The sequence below is a fragment of the Pipra filicauda genome, unplaced genomic scaffold (genome assembly GCF_003945595.2).
Source record: "Pipra filicauda isolate LSUMZ 115617 unplaced genomic scaffold, ASM394559v2 scaffold74_size2892960_pilon, whole genome shotgun sequence".
NCBI lineage: Eukaryota > Metazoa > Chordata > Aves > Passeriformes > Pipridae > Pipra > Pipra filicauda.
The window spans coordinates 1,149,225-1,165,404 of NW_024104920.1; the positions used below are offsets into that span (position 1 = coordinate 1,149,225).

Sequence of the window (16,180 nt, forward strand, 5' to 3'; positions counted from 1 at the left end):
CCAGTTCACTCCAGTTATGCCCCAGATGTAAATGTTCAAAGATATTTAGACAACCTGTTTTCCACAGACAAAAATGAGAGACAGGTTCCTACCTGCTCCCAGGTTCTCCATCAAAGATGTGTTTTAACAACAAGGCTGCATTCAGCCCTCATCAAAAAGGGAAACCATGCTTTCTAGACAGCTGTGCACAGCTAGGATATGGGCAGGGGCAAGGTGGTTATACAGATCCTAAGACAGGAGAGCTCCTCATTCAGGTTTGTATTCCCTCTTGTCTTTTGCCTTCCTGCTTTCCACTTTCCTGACAACCTATGCCATCTGCTTAGGACACAGTAAATGGAAACAGAAACACTCCCATGAAGTACTAAATGGTTTAGGGGCTGGTTAAACCACTGATGGTTTAACTGGCAAAATGAGAAAGGTAGCTGAATCCTCTAGGTAAGGTGCTGGGAGTGGGAGCTGTGGGCACCACACCCGGACAGCTGCAGTCCCATCATCTGATAAACATCTTCCCCATCTGCCAGCAAAGGTGGACTTGCCTTTCTCACCATGTTGAGTGCTGCTGTGGATGGGCAGACTCAACACATCGTGGTCTAAGGCTACTCAACAGAAGCATCACAGGGCCAGTGAGAAATGTTTCTCATGGCCGAAATGTAAAACATGAGATTTCACATGCTGATGTTAGAGGGGAAAAGGTTTTGACCTCAGATACTAAATTCAAGCAGACCTAAAGCTGGGTTCAAAAGCATGCAAAATCTTACAAGGTTTTGACACCAAAGGGTAAAGGTGTTAAGAGATTAGTAGTTTTTGCAAGTGCCCTCCAGGAATCCATTACCCATATCCCCACCTACTGGGTGAAACTCCACAAGTTCACCCTTTCCGGGCTATTGTGTCACATCCCTGACTAACTTCAGGAAAAGCTAGGTAAGACTCATCACTTTCAGCTCAAGGGGGAACATGGGGGTCACATCTGAAGAAACAAGACCACTGGGTTAACTGCTCTCATACTCTTCATTTGTGCCTTCATGGAAGCTATGCTGTCTGCTGGGAGGCTTTGGCTGGGATGTCCCACCAGACAGCTCCGTAGGGGTCCAGCCTCACAGCAGCACTGGCGCTACAAGGAACCAACCTTCTGACCATGTTGATGCAGATTTTAAAATGATTGTATTACTTTCACTGGCTTTCAAATCACTGGATCAGAGGTGAGGTCACTCCTGGCAAGGTGGCTATCCCCAGTAAAAGCACTAGAAAGTCCATATAAAAGATCAAAACCAATGCCTTTTATGTCTTAGTATGATTTATACTTCAGACCATGTAACTTTTACAGGGCTGCCTAGTATTTGATGGATGCAGCTCTCTTAACAACTCACATATTTGTCTGATTTACTGCATTGGCCCAACGCGTTATTTTCTACCTTGCAAGAACAACCTTGCTTCTAGGAATCTGCCTGCATGATAAGATTGTGAATTAAATGTGCAGTTATCGTAAAAGACCACACATTTTACAGTAAAATTGAGAAAACTGATTACAGCAATCCCTCTGGAAACAAGAATAATCACATGATAAGACAGTGCTAATGGGAATTTATCATCTCTCATCACGTGTGAAGCTTAGAACAAAGCAGCAACCTGTGTGAACTGCATAGCTGTTAATGCCTATGAACACCAGCCGAAAAGCTACTGGAGAGTATGAAGAAACGAGAGGAGAGTGGGGAATTTGAACTATCAAACCTAACCAATTCAGTGTGCTTCAACCAGCTTACACAGTGAAGCTCATATACAACATTTGTAAATGCTATCCAAAATAACAGCCTCACATCTATCCATACATCCTATTCCCTCTCTACCTACACTATTTCATTCAAACTCCATGTCACTCTTTTACTTGTTCTCACTATATTTTAGCACCAGAGAAGTCCAAGATCACGAGTATCTGAAGGGTATGTGCATCTGCGTGCCTACATGTCTGCATCTACACACACGCTGTCTCATGCACATTATTCCTAAACCATGTATCTAAGATCCGAAACACATTTTCTCTTTCCCCCATACAAAAGGCAACCAGAACCTACCCACGCTATTTTCTATTTGAAGCAAGTAACACTTGACTAAAATTAACATTTTTAAAGTTGTCTTGGAGAAGTGAGTGCCAAAAACCCAAAGTGGAATGCACACAGTTTTAACGTGAATGATATATCTACATCCCTTAGGTAGCCTAAAATTACTCTGCATCAAGCCCCAAAAGACATATGAAACCCCAACAGGTTAATGGTAGGTGGTGAACTCCTCTGTTCTATTGAATAATGAGTACATTTGCTGGCCTCCCATATTTTTCCACTGCCCTGTTTCGTAGACAGAAGCCTGGACATTCATTAGATTTTTTTTCTTTTTTAAATGAGAATAAAAGGAGATGGTTATGGTTACGTGGCAGGAGGACAAGATGAGAGAAGCATCCTACATAAGTACCTGTATGAGTCCTCTGGTGAGCCTTTAAGTGGGAGCTCTTTGTATAAACTTTCCGGCACCCATTAAACTGACAGCGATGAACCCTCTTCTTGTTTTCTGGAGATGCTTCTGTCCCCATACCTCCTTGTTCACTGTCACTTTGCCCGCTTTTTATCGTCCCCGCAGTCGCTGTTGCTACACCCACTTTTACAGAGCTGAGTGAAGTTTTCTTGGCCACCAATTTCAATGTCACTGTGCCATCCACCGCTGAGAGAGTCTGTGAGGTTTTTACAAGGTGGCGGCTGAGCTCTGGCGAGGAAGGAGGAGTTAATGAGGTTACTGCATTGAGTTGGGCCTGGTTGACGGCTGTGTAGCCTTCTGTGGAAGAGCTGGTGGACTGCGAGCTGAGGCACGTCTCAGACAGCAGCTTGTCACGTGAGAGGATAATGTCCATGTTGGCGCTTTTGTCACATGTACTCGTCTCCACTGGTAAAAGGATGGGGTCCAGCTGTTGGATATTGTCCTCTGCATCTGGGGCTGAGGAGGCATGAAGGAAGCAGTCCAAATCCTCACCAAAGGTCTCAGAGATCTTGCGCGGTTCAGTCTGAAGGTATCGTTCTAACTCCAGGCATGTCTGCAGAAGGGAGAGAAACTACTGTTAGACAGAGATTACAGCATAGCTCTCACCTAGGGCAGGAGAACAATAAGGCCCAGTGCCATTCAAAGACATCTCTCATGCACACCAACTCCTTCTCGTGAGATGGTTACACATTGGGAGACATGAAGATTTGGCACTTGTTTGATGCTGCTGCAAGATGAGTCTGGCAATACCCATGTATGGTAGCAGGTATTATAACAAAAGTGAAGATATGACAACCAGAAAGCATCCACTTTTCATTAAAGTCTATACATTGTTCATGGGTACCAAGGTTTTCCCAATTTTAAGTGTAATCTGTTCAACAGTCACTTCCATACGAAACAATCCTAATGGACCCATTGCCTGGCCACATGCAAACAAAAAGTCACTTCTCCAAATAACTGCTTTCTCTTCCTTCACAAACATTAACTTTCACTCCAAATTTAACTCTGCGTAGCTGGCTGGGGCCCAATCTGTTCCTAAAACAGGACAATTCTGAAGTGTAGCATTTTAAGATAGAAGACAGAGAAAAACTTCCAGTGACACCACAGCTTGTTTAAAGGGCCGAGAGAAGGAAAGGAGACAGAAAAAAATGGTCTACTGTCAGTTTTAGAGGGATTTTTGGCACATCTGGTCAAATGGGGCTTCCTGTGTACAGGACACCGGACTTGCACACAAACACACACGCATACCTTATTAAAAAGTAAGTGAAGTTGCAATCAAAGAAGCTGCCACATAAAACGTGTTTCTGCATCTCCACAGCAGTGATCACCAGTACGAGCATGGGGGGAGCCTTCTACGTGAATGTGCCCTATTATGAGGTGCCCTGAGCTTGCCCAAATAAAGCCTCCAAGCACCATCACACTGTCCAATGTTCTTCATAGCCAACAGTATAAACTTTTATTGTTTATAGAAAACCGTCTGCTCTAGTTTCATGAGCTTTTAATGGAGTTTATTAGCACTGTTTCTCATTTCTCACTGCCTGAAAGAATAGCTGGTTAATACCACCACTGTGATTTCACAGGACTTGGATCTAACTAATACTTTTTAGAAACCTCTGAAAACTACTCCTCAGAGAACACTTCTAGAGATATTAAGAAAGGGATTTTGGCAAAAATTTTGAGTCTATGGGAGCTGGCGACCCAACTATATCTCAATCTGGAGAGTCCATCATCTGATCAAGAAATAAAAGCTTTGTATGACTAGAGGAGAGACAGAGACTTCTGCCTTCTGCGTACAAAGGTCCCATCAACAGGAGTGTAAAGAGGCCCCACTCAGCTCTCTAGGAGCTGCCAGGTAATTCAGGCTTATTACTTTCAAAGCTCCTATGAAGCAGCACTGCTGGTTGTAGATACAATGTGGTGGGATGACTTTCAGAGTTCTCAGTGAAATCTGCCACACTATTATCTGTTGTTTCCTCTTAAAACAATAGCTGATTATAGATCTGAGTTGTAGAGATGGACTTGGACAAAAAGCAACAGAACAGCAATATATGCAAGCGAGATGCCATACTTCATCACGTAGGTTATTTTCAGAGGTATGAGACTGCACAGTCCTGGGGGTGGGACATTTATCAATTGTACTTGCCTTTAGCAAACTTTCCATTTTCTTTATAAGGTGCATTTCTGGGACCATAAGAAACAACTTTAGCTAGAAATCTGGTCTCTCCCCAGGTAAGTCCTAATGGGTTTTGGGAGAAGCTTTCCAACGTGCCCCACAGTCTTTCAGGAATAAACCCCATCACCAGAAGAGGCAATGCTTTTCAGTTCACCACATCATGTAATTTGGGCTTTCTGGTCCACTTAGCCTTCATCTAGTGGGGCAGAAACAGGTTTAGGGGCCTAATAAATAAAAGGCTTCCAGAGGAAAGAGCAAGCATAATCACGAATTAGGGGTGGAAAGGGGGGCAGCAGGGGGGATGAGAGAGAAGGACTCAAGGCCATTAAATCTGATGACAGTGACATGAAATTTCAATTGCTGTGGGATCAGAAAGCTGCATGCCAGCTCTGGGCTGCCCGTGGAGGGGAGGCAAGCAGGAGGTGCTGCTCCTTTAAGGCATCACTACCCCATGACAACAATAGTGGGTCTGACAGTTTTTTCCAGCTTCACCATTAATTTTCCATAAAGAGCAGTTTCTCGATGAGCCCCTTTCAGGCAAAGCCTGATGCTTCAGAAACCTGTAATTATTCCTGGCTCCCCCCTCCCGCAGCCACTGCACCTGTGCCATTTCAAGACACCAGCTGGTCATGTCTTGCCTTCTGCCTCTGAAATCCAAAACCAGTGGATCAAGCCCATCTCCCCATAGAGGGGGGAGAAAAACAACTCCAAGAAACAATATAATGAGGTCCCTCCCTCCCAACCCCCTCAGCCTCTTCACCAAGTCAATAGCGGGGAAGAGCCTAGCAACACTGAGCCAGAAAAGCCCTGCACCTAATCTGCATGGCAGACAAAGCCTGGCGAGGGGCTACAGCCACAGCCCTTCCTTTACCTCCTGCCAGGGCCCTACCTGCTGCTGCATTTGCCAGAGCAGGCTATTGCCCACAGAAACAAAGCATCTTTCCCCATATGCACTTCCCAGCTTCTGCCAAGTACCTTATGCGACTTTCTCTCCTTGCGGTCCAAATCACCCAGGGAGTGGTGGGGAAGGGTTTAGAAACCAGCCTGCTTTCTTCATTCCTGCCCTGGCATGACAGTTTTTAGCTCAACTAAGCCCACCCTTTGCCTTGAGCTCTGAACTGGAGAAACCAGTCAGGCTGAGACCACCAAGGTTCCCCACTCCAGCCTGGTGGACCATCACGAGAGGCAGGAGAGCTCTCCATTTCCACAAAGCCATTTGCCAGCAAGCGCATCAGAAACTATCAATTTTTTTTTGTGGAGGCAGCAGGACATTGACCACTACCCACAGAGATATGTACCCAAACAGCTGAATTCAAATGATGGTGAACCCCTGTAGATTTCCTACTTCCACTACAAGTCTGGTAGGAAAACGGTTCAAGAATATCAAAGATAGCAGTGAGATGCTCTTGCCATAGTGCTGCTTGGATGTCCAGCTTCTCCTTAACCACTCATGCAAGAGAGAGGGAGCTTTGTGTAACACACATGACATTAAGTCTGATGATCCTTTGGTTGCTACGTTGCAGGCAACTTGGTGGGTATCAAAATTTCTTACCCAGTGCCTGTAGGATTTACAGCAGTAAAGACTTTAAGAATTGCAATGGGAAGAAGAAGATGGTTCCCTTCAGGAACACAAAAAGAAGATCAGTAAGACTGCTGTTTGCTGTCAAGCCAGTTTCACAGGCTAGGGATAAAAAGTGACCTACTACTTCAACCCATCTGCCCTGATTAATGAGGGTCATTCTCCTTGCACCTTGCTCCTCAATTTAACCAGTTAAAAAAAATGATGATTCATGGCTGACAAATAATAGGATGTGACTTTGCAAGACCCCACGCACTTGCAGAAAGCCAGACAGAAAAGGATGGTAGTCTGGCAGTGGACAATGCTGTCAAGGCCTCAGTCTGATTTTTCAATTTTGGATACAATTGAAAAAAGGCTCATTTCCCCAGCAAAGGAACATTTCCATCACCTCCAAGAAACACTGTGTTTTCTACCTGTAACTCTGAACAGCTCTTCTCTCCCCGTATCATAATATCATCCCAGTTCTCTGGGGTACATATAGCAGCAGAATACATGTAAACTGCACACCCTGACACTTCCATGTGCAGTACCAGATCCTTCAGACAGTACAAGACAGCTACAGTTACAGCTACAGTAGTGCTGTCCTATGCCTGGTAAGGACCTACTTCTTGTTAGTCCTTTCAGAGTTTGTAGTAGCACTGATAGAGGAAAACTCAGTGTTCAGTAATGTATGACCTCAATTCAGACTCAATTCAGAAAGGTATGACCTCTAATCTAGCTTTATTCTTACCCCTAGAGCCCATCTAAAGTTCATATACTGAAAGTAAAGATTATTTACCAAATACACCCACCACTAGGAAATACAATGCAAGAGAAACCCCGCCCGTGTGTACCTCTGATAGCAGAGATGTGATACGCATGTACCATTTTCAGCACAGCTTAGCAGCTACCTAATTCTGAAGCCAGCAGAAATCAAGTTTCGCTACTAACTGCAACAATAACATGACAAACCCCAGACTTAGCAATTCCTCCCAGACTTGCAAATACTCAGTTTGGCTCAGAGAGCCTAAGTTTTAGGGAGTCTGTCAGCTGCGCAGGTTAAAGCACAACCCAGAACATTCAAAACCGAGATACGAAGGAGCTGGAGTCACCACTCATGATGTTCATGTTTGACTTCATCCCTCTCCCCCAGAGCAGAGTCAGGAGGAAGGATCTAGCTGGGACAACCACCATCATCAGTGTGCCAAACCTCAAGGCATTATAAGGTTATTATTATTATAAGGCCTCTGTCTCCCCTTTGGAGACCGATGGGGTAAAGACATGGCTGTAGACCAGGAGCCTTCGCAGGGACACAAGTTTGGCATTTGGGTTCAGGTCCAGACAGCTCTGGAAAACCTAATTCCAACTGATGACCCAAGATAAACTCACAGTTCCCAGGGTATAAATCTAAACTTGCTCCAATGAACTCCAAAAAACCAGCCTTGGTTGACAGCCATGTTGTGCATTGGACTTTGACCCATACATATAGGCTTTTGAAAAATCACAGGTCACTTCAGAAGCATCTGCCTGTGCTGTGAAGTCTTTAACTCAAACTCCTGGGCATTTTGCACAGTTAAGACAGGACAATATGGCAACAGTAAGTTCTGCCAAGGGTAAAAGAAAGCCCAAACATTTATAATAATTTGAGGACAGAAAGTCAGGGAAGACACCTTATTAGCAGGTTCACTGAGTTCCTCTGTTTTATTGATGCTCAAGTATTTTATAACATCTTGATTCTGAATTTTTCTAGTAGATCATGAGAAGTTCTTATCTGGAAGTGCTAGTTCCTTCTAAGTGCCATTTTACTGCAGATATAATTGGACATCAAGCACTGGACTTGGAAGTTATCCAACACCTAATTAAGAGGTTGGATACTTAGATCAGGCTGTGACAGAGAATGAAAATGTCGAATGTGGTTGACAAGCAGGTCTGATCTACCAGCTCTGTTTACAGTACTTGGAAGGATTCTCTTTGTAATTTACACAAGCAAAGCAGAATTATACATGCAATAGTGAAGGTCAAATTTCAACCTCCATCATGACCCCATTGCTTTCCACTGGCAGGTAAAAAAGGGGCTTCATATCTAACTTTAAATAACTGTGAAAGTCTCAAGACTGAAAAGGAAGAGAAAGCATCCTCAACCTGAGGACAATTCAAAACAATAATACTAAGGGTAGTGCTGCCACAGTTCACTCAAGCTCAGAGCAAACAGTGGAACCAGGTCCAATGCTCGGTGTGTTTCTTTCTGCAGAAAAACAGTAAAAGCTTTGAGTTACAATGGCACTTGTGTTGCTGACACCAGAGGCAGAAATTGAACTGGATGTTGTGGGACAGCCCTGAACTTAAGAGGCATAACAGATTCGGAAATTACCTGCCTTCCCTGAAATGCCATACTATTTTTTTCCTTGACCCTAAAACAAGATTTGAAAGATGCATCTTCTTCCCACTGCCAAAAACCTTCATTACTTCCCGAACAACAACGACAAAACCCAATACTCTTGCCCATCTATTCCAAGACTGTCATCTGTTCCCACCCAGCTGCCAAAACCTCCAGCTTTTCCTCTTGGCAACCTCTATTGGGCAGTTGCTAGTCACGAAAAAGCTGCAGCACATCAGAAGCTTAACATTTGGGACAGCATAAAATAAACAAAATTTTAGTATTAAAATAAGTAGTTTTACAAAATACACTTGGGAAAAATGGAAAACCACAGCCTGAAATGAATAAATAGTAACAAAAAGCTTCAGTCAATAGCAAATAATCTCTATTGCAAAGGTTTTAAAACAAAACTAGTCATGTGCCAGCACATCTTGCCTACATGTTTTATAGTTCACTGGAAAAAAAAAAAAGAGAGAGCTAAAACCATTTTTCAGGTACAGTAATAAGACACTTACTGACAGCTACCTTGTTGTAAATATTTGCATGCGTGTTTCTAATTCCTTGTATATATGAAGCAAATCAAGTTAACTGGATGGTCAACTAACAGGCTTTGCCAAAAGTAAAAAGCAGGCACAGGCATCGTCAGCAAAGACCATACGATATGCAAAGATTTGTCTTCCTGTGGTAACTTCATCATATGCCTGAGCTATCAGGCCAGTCCTCTTTAACACCAGCTCAATGGTCACACCGGCCACCAGAGTCTGCAATGGACAAGACTATTAATTCTTGACTATGCTACCCAGGACTCAAGTCTCTGTTTGCTAATTTCTTCAATACAATAATGGCCTGTACCCATTTTCCCTCTTGGTCTCAGCCCAAAGAATGAACTGTTAAGGAAATGTATTTAGCCAAACCAGCCCATTCACTGTTATTCATGCACAACAGCACTCTTAATAAACTCTCCTACCATGACCCAGATGGTTTTCTCCCTGGATGTTTTCCACTTCTCTTATACTTCTCCAGAGCATAAGAAATGGTGAAATCAGAAGCCTCAACTGCATTCAGCAAAGACAGATTTTAAAGTAAAAAGTTCTGTGGATTTAAAGGACAGAATCACTACCTTCATATGAACACAATTCATTTTTCTGTTGCTCTGAGCATGATGTAAACAGAATTATCAAAGACTTTGATCACACTCTAAAGCTCAAAGCGTCAAAATCCATTTTACCATAAATTAGCAATTTTCATCAACAGAAATGGGTGGTAAAACAAATGTCTCAAACAGAAAAAAAGTCTGAACCCATAATTCTAACCAAGGAGTCAAACTCAAGATTTGTTACAAACTTAGTGATAATAAAATATATCTTTATCTAACCAATATTCTTCTAAATGAACAAGCTGAATTTGTTCACTAAAAATCTGTGGTATTTGGGCCCTAAGCATACAGAATTTCAGTGCACTGGTTATGAGATACTGAACAAAGGACTGCAGCTAAGCGTGGCTGAATTTGATAGGCATCTAGATAAAAAAAGAAAAAAAAGGATGAAAGAAATCTGCAAACACTGAACCAGGGCTTTGGAGGGCTTTTGTTATTTTTTTGACTGTTTAATAAAGATAGGAAAAATATCTGCAACCAGTCACAACAACAAAAAATAGCATCAATGTCAGCAAAGGATTAAGGATAGCCAAATCATGAATTCAAAAGTGCAGGCAGTTCATTGTGCTAGTATCAAAATATGATAAAAGCCATGTGTGTGAGTACACCATCACATGCCCTGCATGCTGCCATGCTACAACAAGTAGCCATACAATGATCACTTCAAAAATTATATATAAAGTAGGAGTGTTTCAAAATGTTTCTGAAGAGAGCATTTATTAATATAACTACCTTGGGTGGCTTTGAGTGAGCTGGTTAGTGGCCCTCACTACAAACTTTTCTCCAAACTTCATCAAGCATGTATTTAACCTGTTGTTGTCCAGTTCGGAGGCAGCTTTAATTTAGCATTATAAATAGTAAAAAGGCCCAATTAGCTCCTTGAATTGCCAGCCCTAGCTCCCACTGAAATCAAAGGATCAGGTTCAAAGCATGCCCCAGAGTGTGGTAAACTTCTCACAGGAAATGGATATGCAAGAGCAAATGCTGACGGCTGTGGAATGTACAAAGCAGAGCAATATTTTAGGTCTCAATCCTCAATTAAGATTCATCCTTAGAAAGTATTGCAGTGGGGTTACACAGCAGAATTGGATTCCTTGTAATTACTCTGGTTAGGTTCATGAATGAAAAAATGTACTCTTTAGAGATGTTTTAACAACCAGAGATAGCTTAACATTTCCTACTCAACAGCTGACACAAATGTATACACCAATTGTGTTTGCGCACTCTCGGGCAACAGCATATTCATAAGCACAATTCATCACAATTAGCTTATGAAATCAAACCTGGAGATGTGATCGATACACTCAATATACGGTATGTTTCGTAAGAGTCCTGGCTTGTGAGTCATCTCGTCTGCTCTGACCTAAAAATATATTAAACAAGAGGATGCATAACACTGAATTCCTAACCCAACAATGTGCAATTCCTCAAATTGACTTTGTGTGATCAACATTTTTGTGCTGGGACTACTGTATTTACCCTGTACATGACGCCCATTCATTATCACATGTCAGGGCTCAAAAAACCTTTTGTATGTTCCCTTTTGTATTATTTTTGGCTGTGGGGAGGAAGAGGTGGGGACCTGTCTGGGAAACAGGAAGCAGGAGGAAGGAGGGGAATGCGTTGTAGAAAAAGGGCAGAACAAAAAAGAAAAAAGAGCATTTATACAATTTCTAAATGATAATAAACATATAGGACCAAAGCCTGCCTCCAGCCATGTGGGGAGCAGCAGGCTGTTTGGATGAAGTTTAAACTTTAATGGGAGCACAGCAACTGTCCAAGCATGTTTACAAAAAGCCATTTGCTGCTTTTTTCTTTGATTTTTTTTTTTTTAATCATTTGGGCAATTTGTTATCTTGCAAGAGCAAGAAGATGCATGTGCTACTGTGATAAATACGCCAATCTGGGCAAGGAAAAGAGAAGACAACAGACTTCAGTTTCACCGTTGCACAGAGAAAAAAAACTCAGACTAGAAACAAAGCAATGGGAAGCACAACCGGATTCTCAGTTGGGGTAAATCAGCACAGAGCAGCCCTTATTTCATGGTTCCTGTTTATATCAGCTGAGGACCTTGCCAACACTCAAACTCCAAGAAATTCTGCTCTTGATTAGCCCCCTCTAACTCTGTGGCTTACACTAAGCAGAATTCTACATGTTTTTTGATGGCTGGAGATGGTTATTTTATATTACAAATATTGTCTGCTTTATTAGGAACAGTGTGACCCAAATGGAAAAATAGGAAGAATTTAAAAACAACACCAACTTCAGACATCCTGATACTTGGATTTGTTTCTTTTCTCTCCCTTTTTTTTTTTTTAAGTTTTGAGCAGTCTGTACGAGGTATTCACAAACTCATTTCTGCCACTTCTGGGCCAGAGTTTTCATCATCTGTGCACAGAAACAACAGCCTTCATGCTTGAATGTCCCACTGCAGGTAGATGTATGTCTCACTTTAAAGCCAGGTACCATCCAAAGGATGCTCTCTTACAGTCAAGGGTGTTTTTAACTGCTTTTCTTTTCTACACTGCTCTGTCAAGGCTCTTGTTCCAGAACTCTAGCCACCAGAGATTTTGATCAGCCTCAAAATCTCACAGGCAGTGCACTCAGGCTCTTACACACCCTGATAAAAGCAGCATGGTCCTCTTCAACAGCAATTTGCGAGAGCACGTTGGTAAAAAGCCTGCCCGTAGTGGCCCAACCATTTAGAAGCAACCCAGGCAGCTGCCCAGAGGCATCTGAGGAGACCTGTATCCCCCAAATGTGTTAGATTTAAAAAAAAAAAAAAAAAAGGAGATCTGGCACAGCCTTTTGTGGATATCATTAGCAACTTAAGGTGCACTCTCAGAAGTGGACGAGGCACTGCTCGCCCCTCATGAAAGGATCATGAGATCAGCCTCATGTCAGTGCAGCTTCCATGTACAGTGCAGTCTGTACAGCTACTGGTTGCCCTGCCACTCATTGACTTGAGAAAACTCAGCAGGTCAGATCCCAGCTGCTCAGAGTCAGCACACCTCTGTGAGCCAATTTACACAACCATGGCTCTCACACTGGCTCACTCTCTTCAGTCTGTTGGCTGTGGACACCCACCCAGTTGTTATGATTTTAATATGCTGCAATATGAAAGTGCTATTTCAGGACAAAGTTATTAATAGCAATGAAGCCAGAAAACAGCCTAGAAGGAATGCAGTGTCTTGGCATTCCTGGAAGATACAACGACTTCCCAGCATCCGAGAAACCACCATGGTTAATTCAAGATGTTTCTGTGCACAAGCCTGTCTTTTGTTAATATATGATAAGCCACCATGACATGCCTTCATACGAATGCCCGTATGGGTACCAGCAGACTCCCAAGTCCACAGAGACTACAATGAAGAAAGGCCCAAAGGGTGGTACTTTGTTACTCTAAGTAGGCAGGTGAAAAGCAGAGGTTGGGAGCTGTGATGAAGCATCACCAGAAAGAGGTCAGAAGAAGCTCTACACTTCCTGAAGGTGAAGGATGGAAAAGGACCTGTGTAAGCCTTTCTCAGAAACCTGTCTGACTCTAGGACCTCAGAGAGGCTCTAATTTTCAGCCTTCCTTCCCCTACAAGCACTCCTTCCTTCTCTTGTTTCTTCACACTGCATCTTCTCAGCAACACTCTTTACTCGGGCAGGAGCCTCACAGTCAAGGCAAGTCACTGTCCCTTTTCATGTTCTCTCTTAAACCTTCTGTTTCTCCTGGCAAAATATTCTTGGAAATGTATTGGAGAATACTGTGGAAAACACCAGACCCTGCCACAAGTTTATGTTGGCACTTTTCCCCTAAAACTAAGGGGGAGGTTCCCAAATTAATTCCAGGTACATCACTGAGCACAACACTCACCACCACCTTGCCGAGGTGATACCCTATGAAGGCATCTCTCCACTGGCAAGGCTCTTGGCATCCCTTCTGCCTGCACCCACACTGCTGACAGGTTTTCCATGCTTTCCAGCCCCATCCCTAAGTATCCTCCTTGAGCAAACCGAATTAAAGTCAACATTGTGTCTTTCCCTGAGAGGAAATGGCCCAAATGATGATGCCAGGAACTGGAAGATGTCACGTTCACAGCACTACAGCCTTATCCATTAAACGACCATAGAGAGATCCAGCTCACTACTGAACGTGCACTGCAGGGAACTTGGTCCCTCACCACTCTCCAGAAAGGAAACAAACAAAACCCACTTACCAACAAGCAAAAGAGGAAATATATTGTAGCCATTATAAGCCCAGCAGTGGACATGTTATCTGGCATATTGCCAACTCAGACATTTAAAAAATGTAGTTAGTTTACTTTAAGTATCCTATTTCCCCCGATTTCCCTTTTCCACTCTACTTAAGCCCATAGAGCATCTCCCAAGATAAGCCTGCCTTTGTGGTTTGGCTTTATACCACTCCTTCCCTCTATTGTCTTTCTGAGATGTGACTGAAGTCTCCAATGTCACAGCTTGAAAGACTGTGGCCAGGTTCTCTTGGTGTGGTTTGTGGGAAGGGGATGAGTGGAACTGAGGAAGGACAGCCTCTCCCATTGCAGGGGGGACGGGGGTCCTGTCTCTCATGGTGTAACCAATCATTCCCAGCATTTTGCTTATCATCAATACTGTTTAACTAAAGCCGTTTTTAGTAGCCCTCAAAAGTGGAGTCTGTAGCCAGCTACTGTCATTCCAAATGCTTCAGGCCTCTGTCACCATGCTCTGGTACAATCCCTGCAATAGCAAACACAAACACTGTGTTTCCCGAAGTACAAATTACAGCTTTGGGGAGCTGCAATTTTATTTTGGTTATAAACATACAAAGGTAGGCTTTCTATAAACATACAAAAGTAGAGAGGAGGAGCCGCACCAGAGACCACAGGCTGAGCCTCTGTTTCACAGGGAACATTCCTGGGAGCACTCTGCTGCTTCACCTCCAGTCAGCTCTGCTTCCCAAGTGGTTAGCTTCCCAAGGAGTTGTGCTTCCCAGTGGTTGCATGATATCAGAGCTCAAGTGAGAGCCAAAATGCTTTGTGGCCAGGGCTGCTGGAGAGATCTGCTTCAGATGGCTCAGTCCAGGAACTGAGACTCAGAAAAAGAAACACACACAAACTGTGCTTCTTTAGCTATAGGCAGAACTACTGGCACTCTATGCATTCAGGACAATTTTCCAGGCATAACTTGTGACTTGGTTGTCACTCTGAGTCCCCGCAGAATACATCACAGCACTTCTGAACACGTGAGCTCTGCTCAGAGCACCTTGGAGGTGCTCCTACCGTCACCAGAGCAAGCTTCCGGGGGTTTCCTCCACTTCAAGTGTCTCTAACCCTTCTCTGCTCTGCAGATGTCCCATCACTACCCAGCACCAAGCTTCTGACACCTGCCAAAGAAGCATGATACCAAATTGCCCCTTCAAGCCCCTGAGTGCCCCCAGGCACTTCAGTTCTCCTGTCAAGCCTGTTAATGTGTCCCTTCCCTGCCACAAGTAATGACGCATTCCTGGAAGCAAAAACTGCAATGAAAGTCTTCTCTACATGTGAGCCAAGAGCCTTCTTTGCCTCATACCATTTTTACTCATAAATATAATATCAAGGTGATCGTGTTCTCCTCAGACTACTCAGAGTGTTCTGTAAGTAAAACCTGCAAGTGGCAATTTATCAGATGAAAAAATAAAAACCACATTCAGTTTCTCCCTACACTTAAAAATGACCACGTGCAGTCTCTGAAGCAGACTGATCTTTGTAACAAGGTCATGAATATCAGCTGAGGGGGCGGGGGAAGAAATAAAACCACCCTGCACATGTTTTTCCTTCTGTGCTGCTTTCTAACTGATGTTTTGCTCACTTTCTAAGCAAAGAGGAAGCCTCTCCTGTTCCCGTTACCCTGTGTTTATCCACATTCCAGCAGCCAGTGGCTGCTCCTCCAGGCGCTCTCCAAGGGCAAACAACTGGATCTCACCACAATGCAATTTTGAACTTGAGCCACATCCAGCTCTGAGTGGGAGTGAGGTGGGAGCCCTGTGAGAAGAAGCGATAGGGGGAGCGGATGGTGAGGCACCATGAAATCTTTTGAAAGCGTCACTCCTGCAGGCTTAGACAAAAAGCATAGCACACCCTTCGCCTAGTGAAAGGCCCGGAAAATGCACTTTAGGAGGCACAGCCTTAGGAGTCAGAATAAATCCTCCCAGATGTCCCTAGTGACAAAGCAGCCCAATTTGATCAATACAGCAGCATTATTAACACTGTGCTGCCTGACATGAGGATAGTCATATGTTCTTGCCTCTGCTAAGCGTGGGGGAAGGGATGCTAACTCCTACAGCAATTCACAGGGGAAAAGTCTCTCTCAGAATCATTAAGACTGCACAAAGAATCTCTTACCCATTTTCATGGAAGCTGCTTTTTTTGGG

The 16,180-nt window shown here is 43.5% G+C and overlaps 1 protein-coding gene across 1 annotated transcript in view; it reads right to left on the bottom strand.

The window, feature by feature from the left end:
- Positions 1–16,180, bottom strand: part of KLF7 (Kruppel like factor 7) — a 61,722-nt gene that overhangs the window by 28,188 nt on the left and 17,354 nt on the right. The window contains exon 2 of the mRNA XM_027731505.2: positions 2,464–3,076. Coding sequence (XP_027587306.1) covers positions 2,464–3,076 — 613 coding nt within the window. The remainder of the gene's footprint in view (positions 1–2,463; positions 3,077–16,180) is intronic.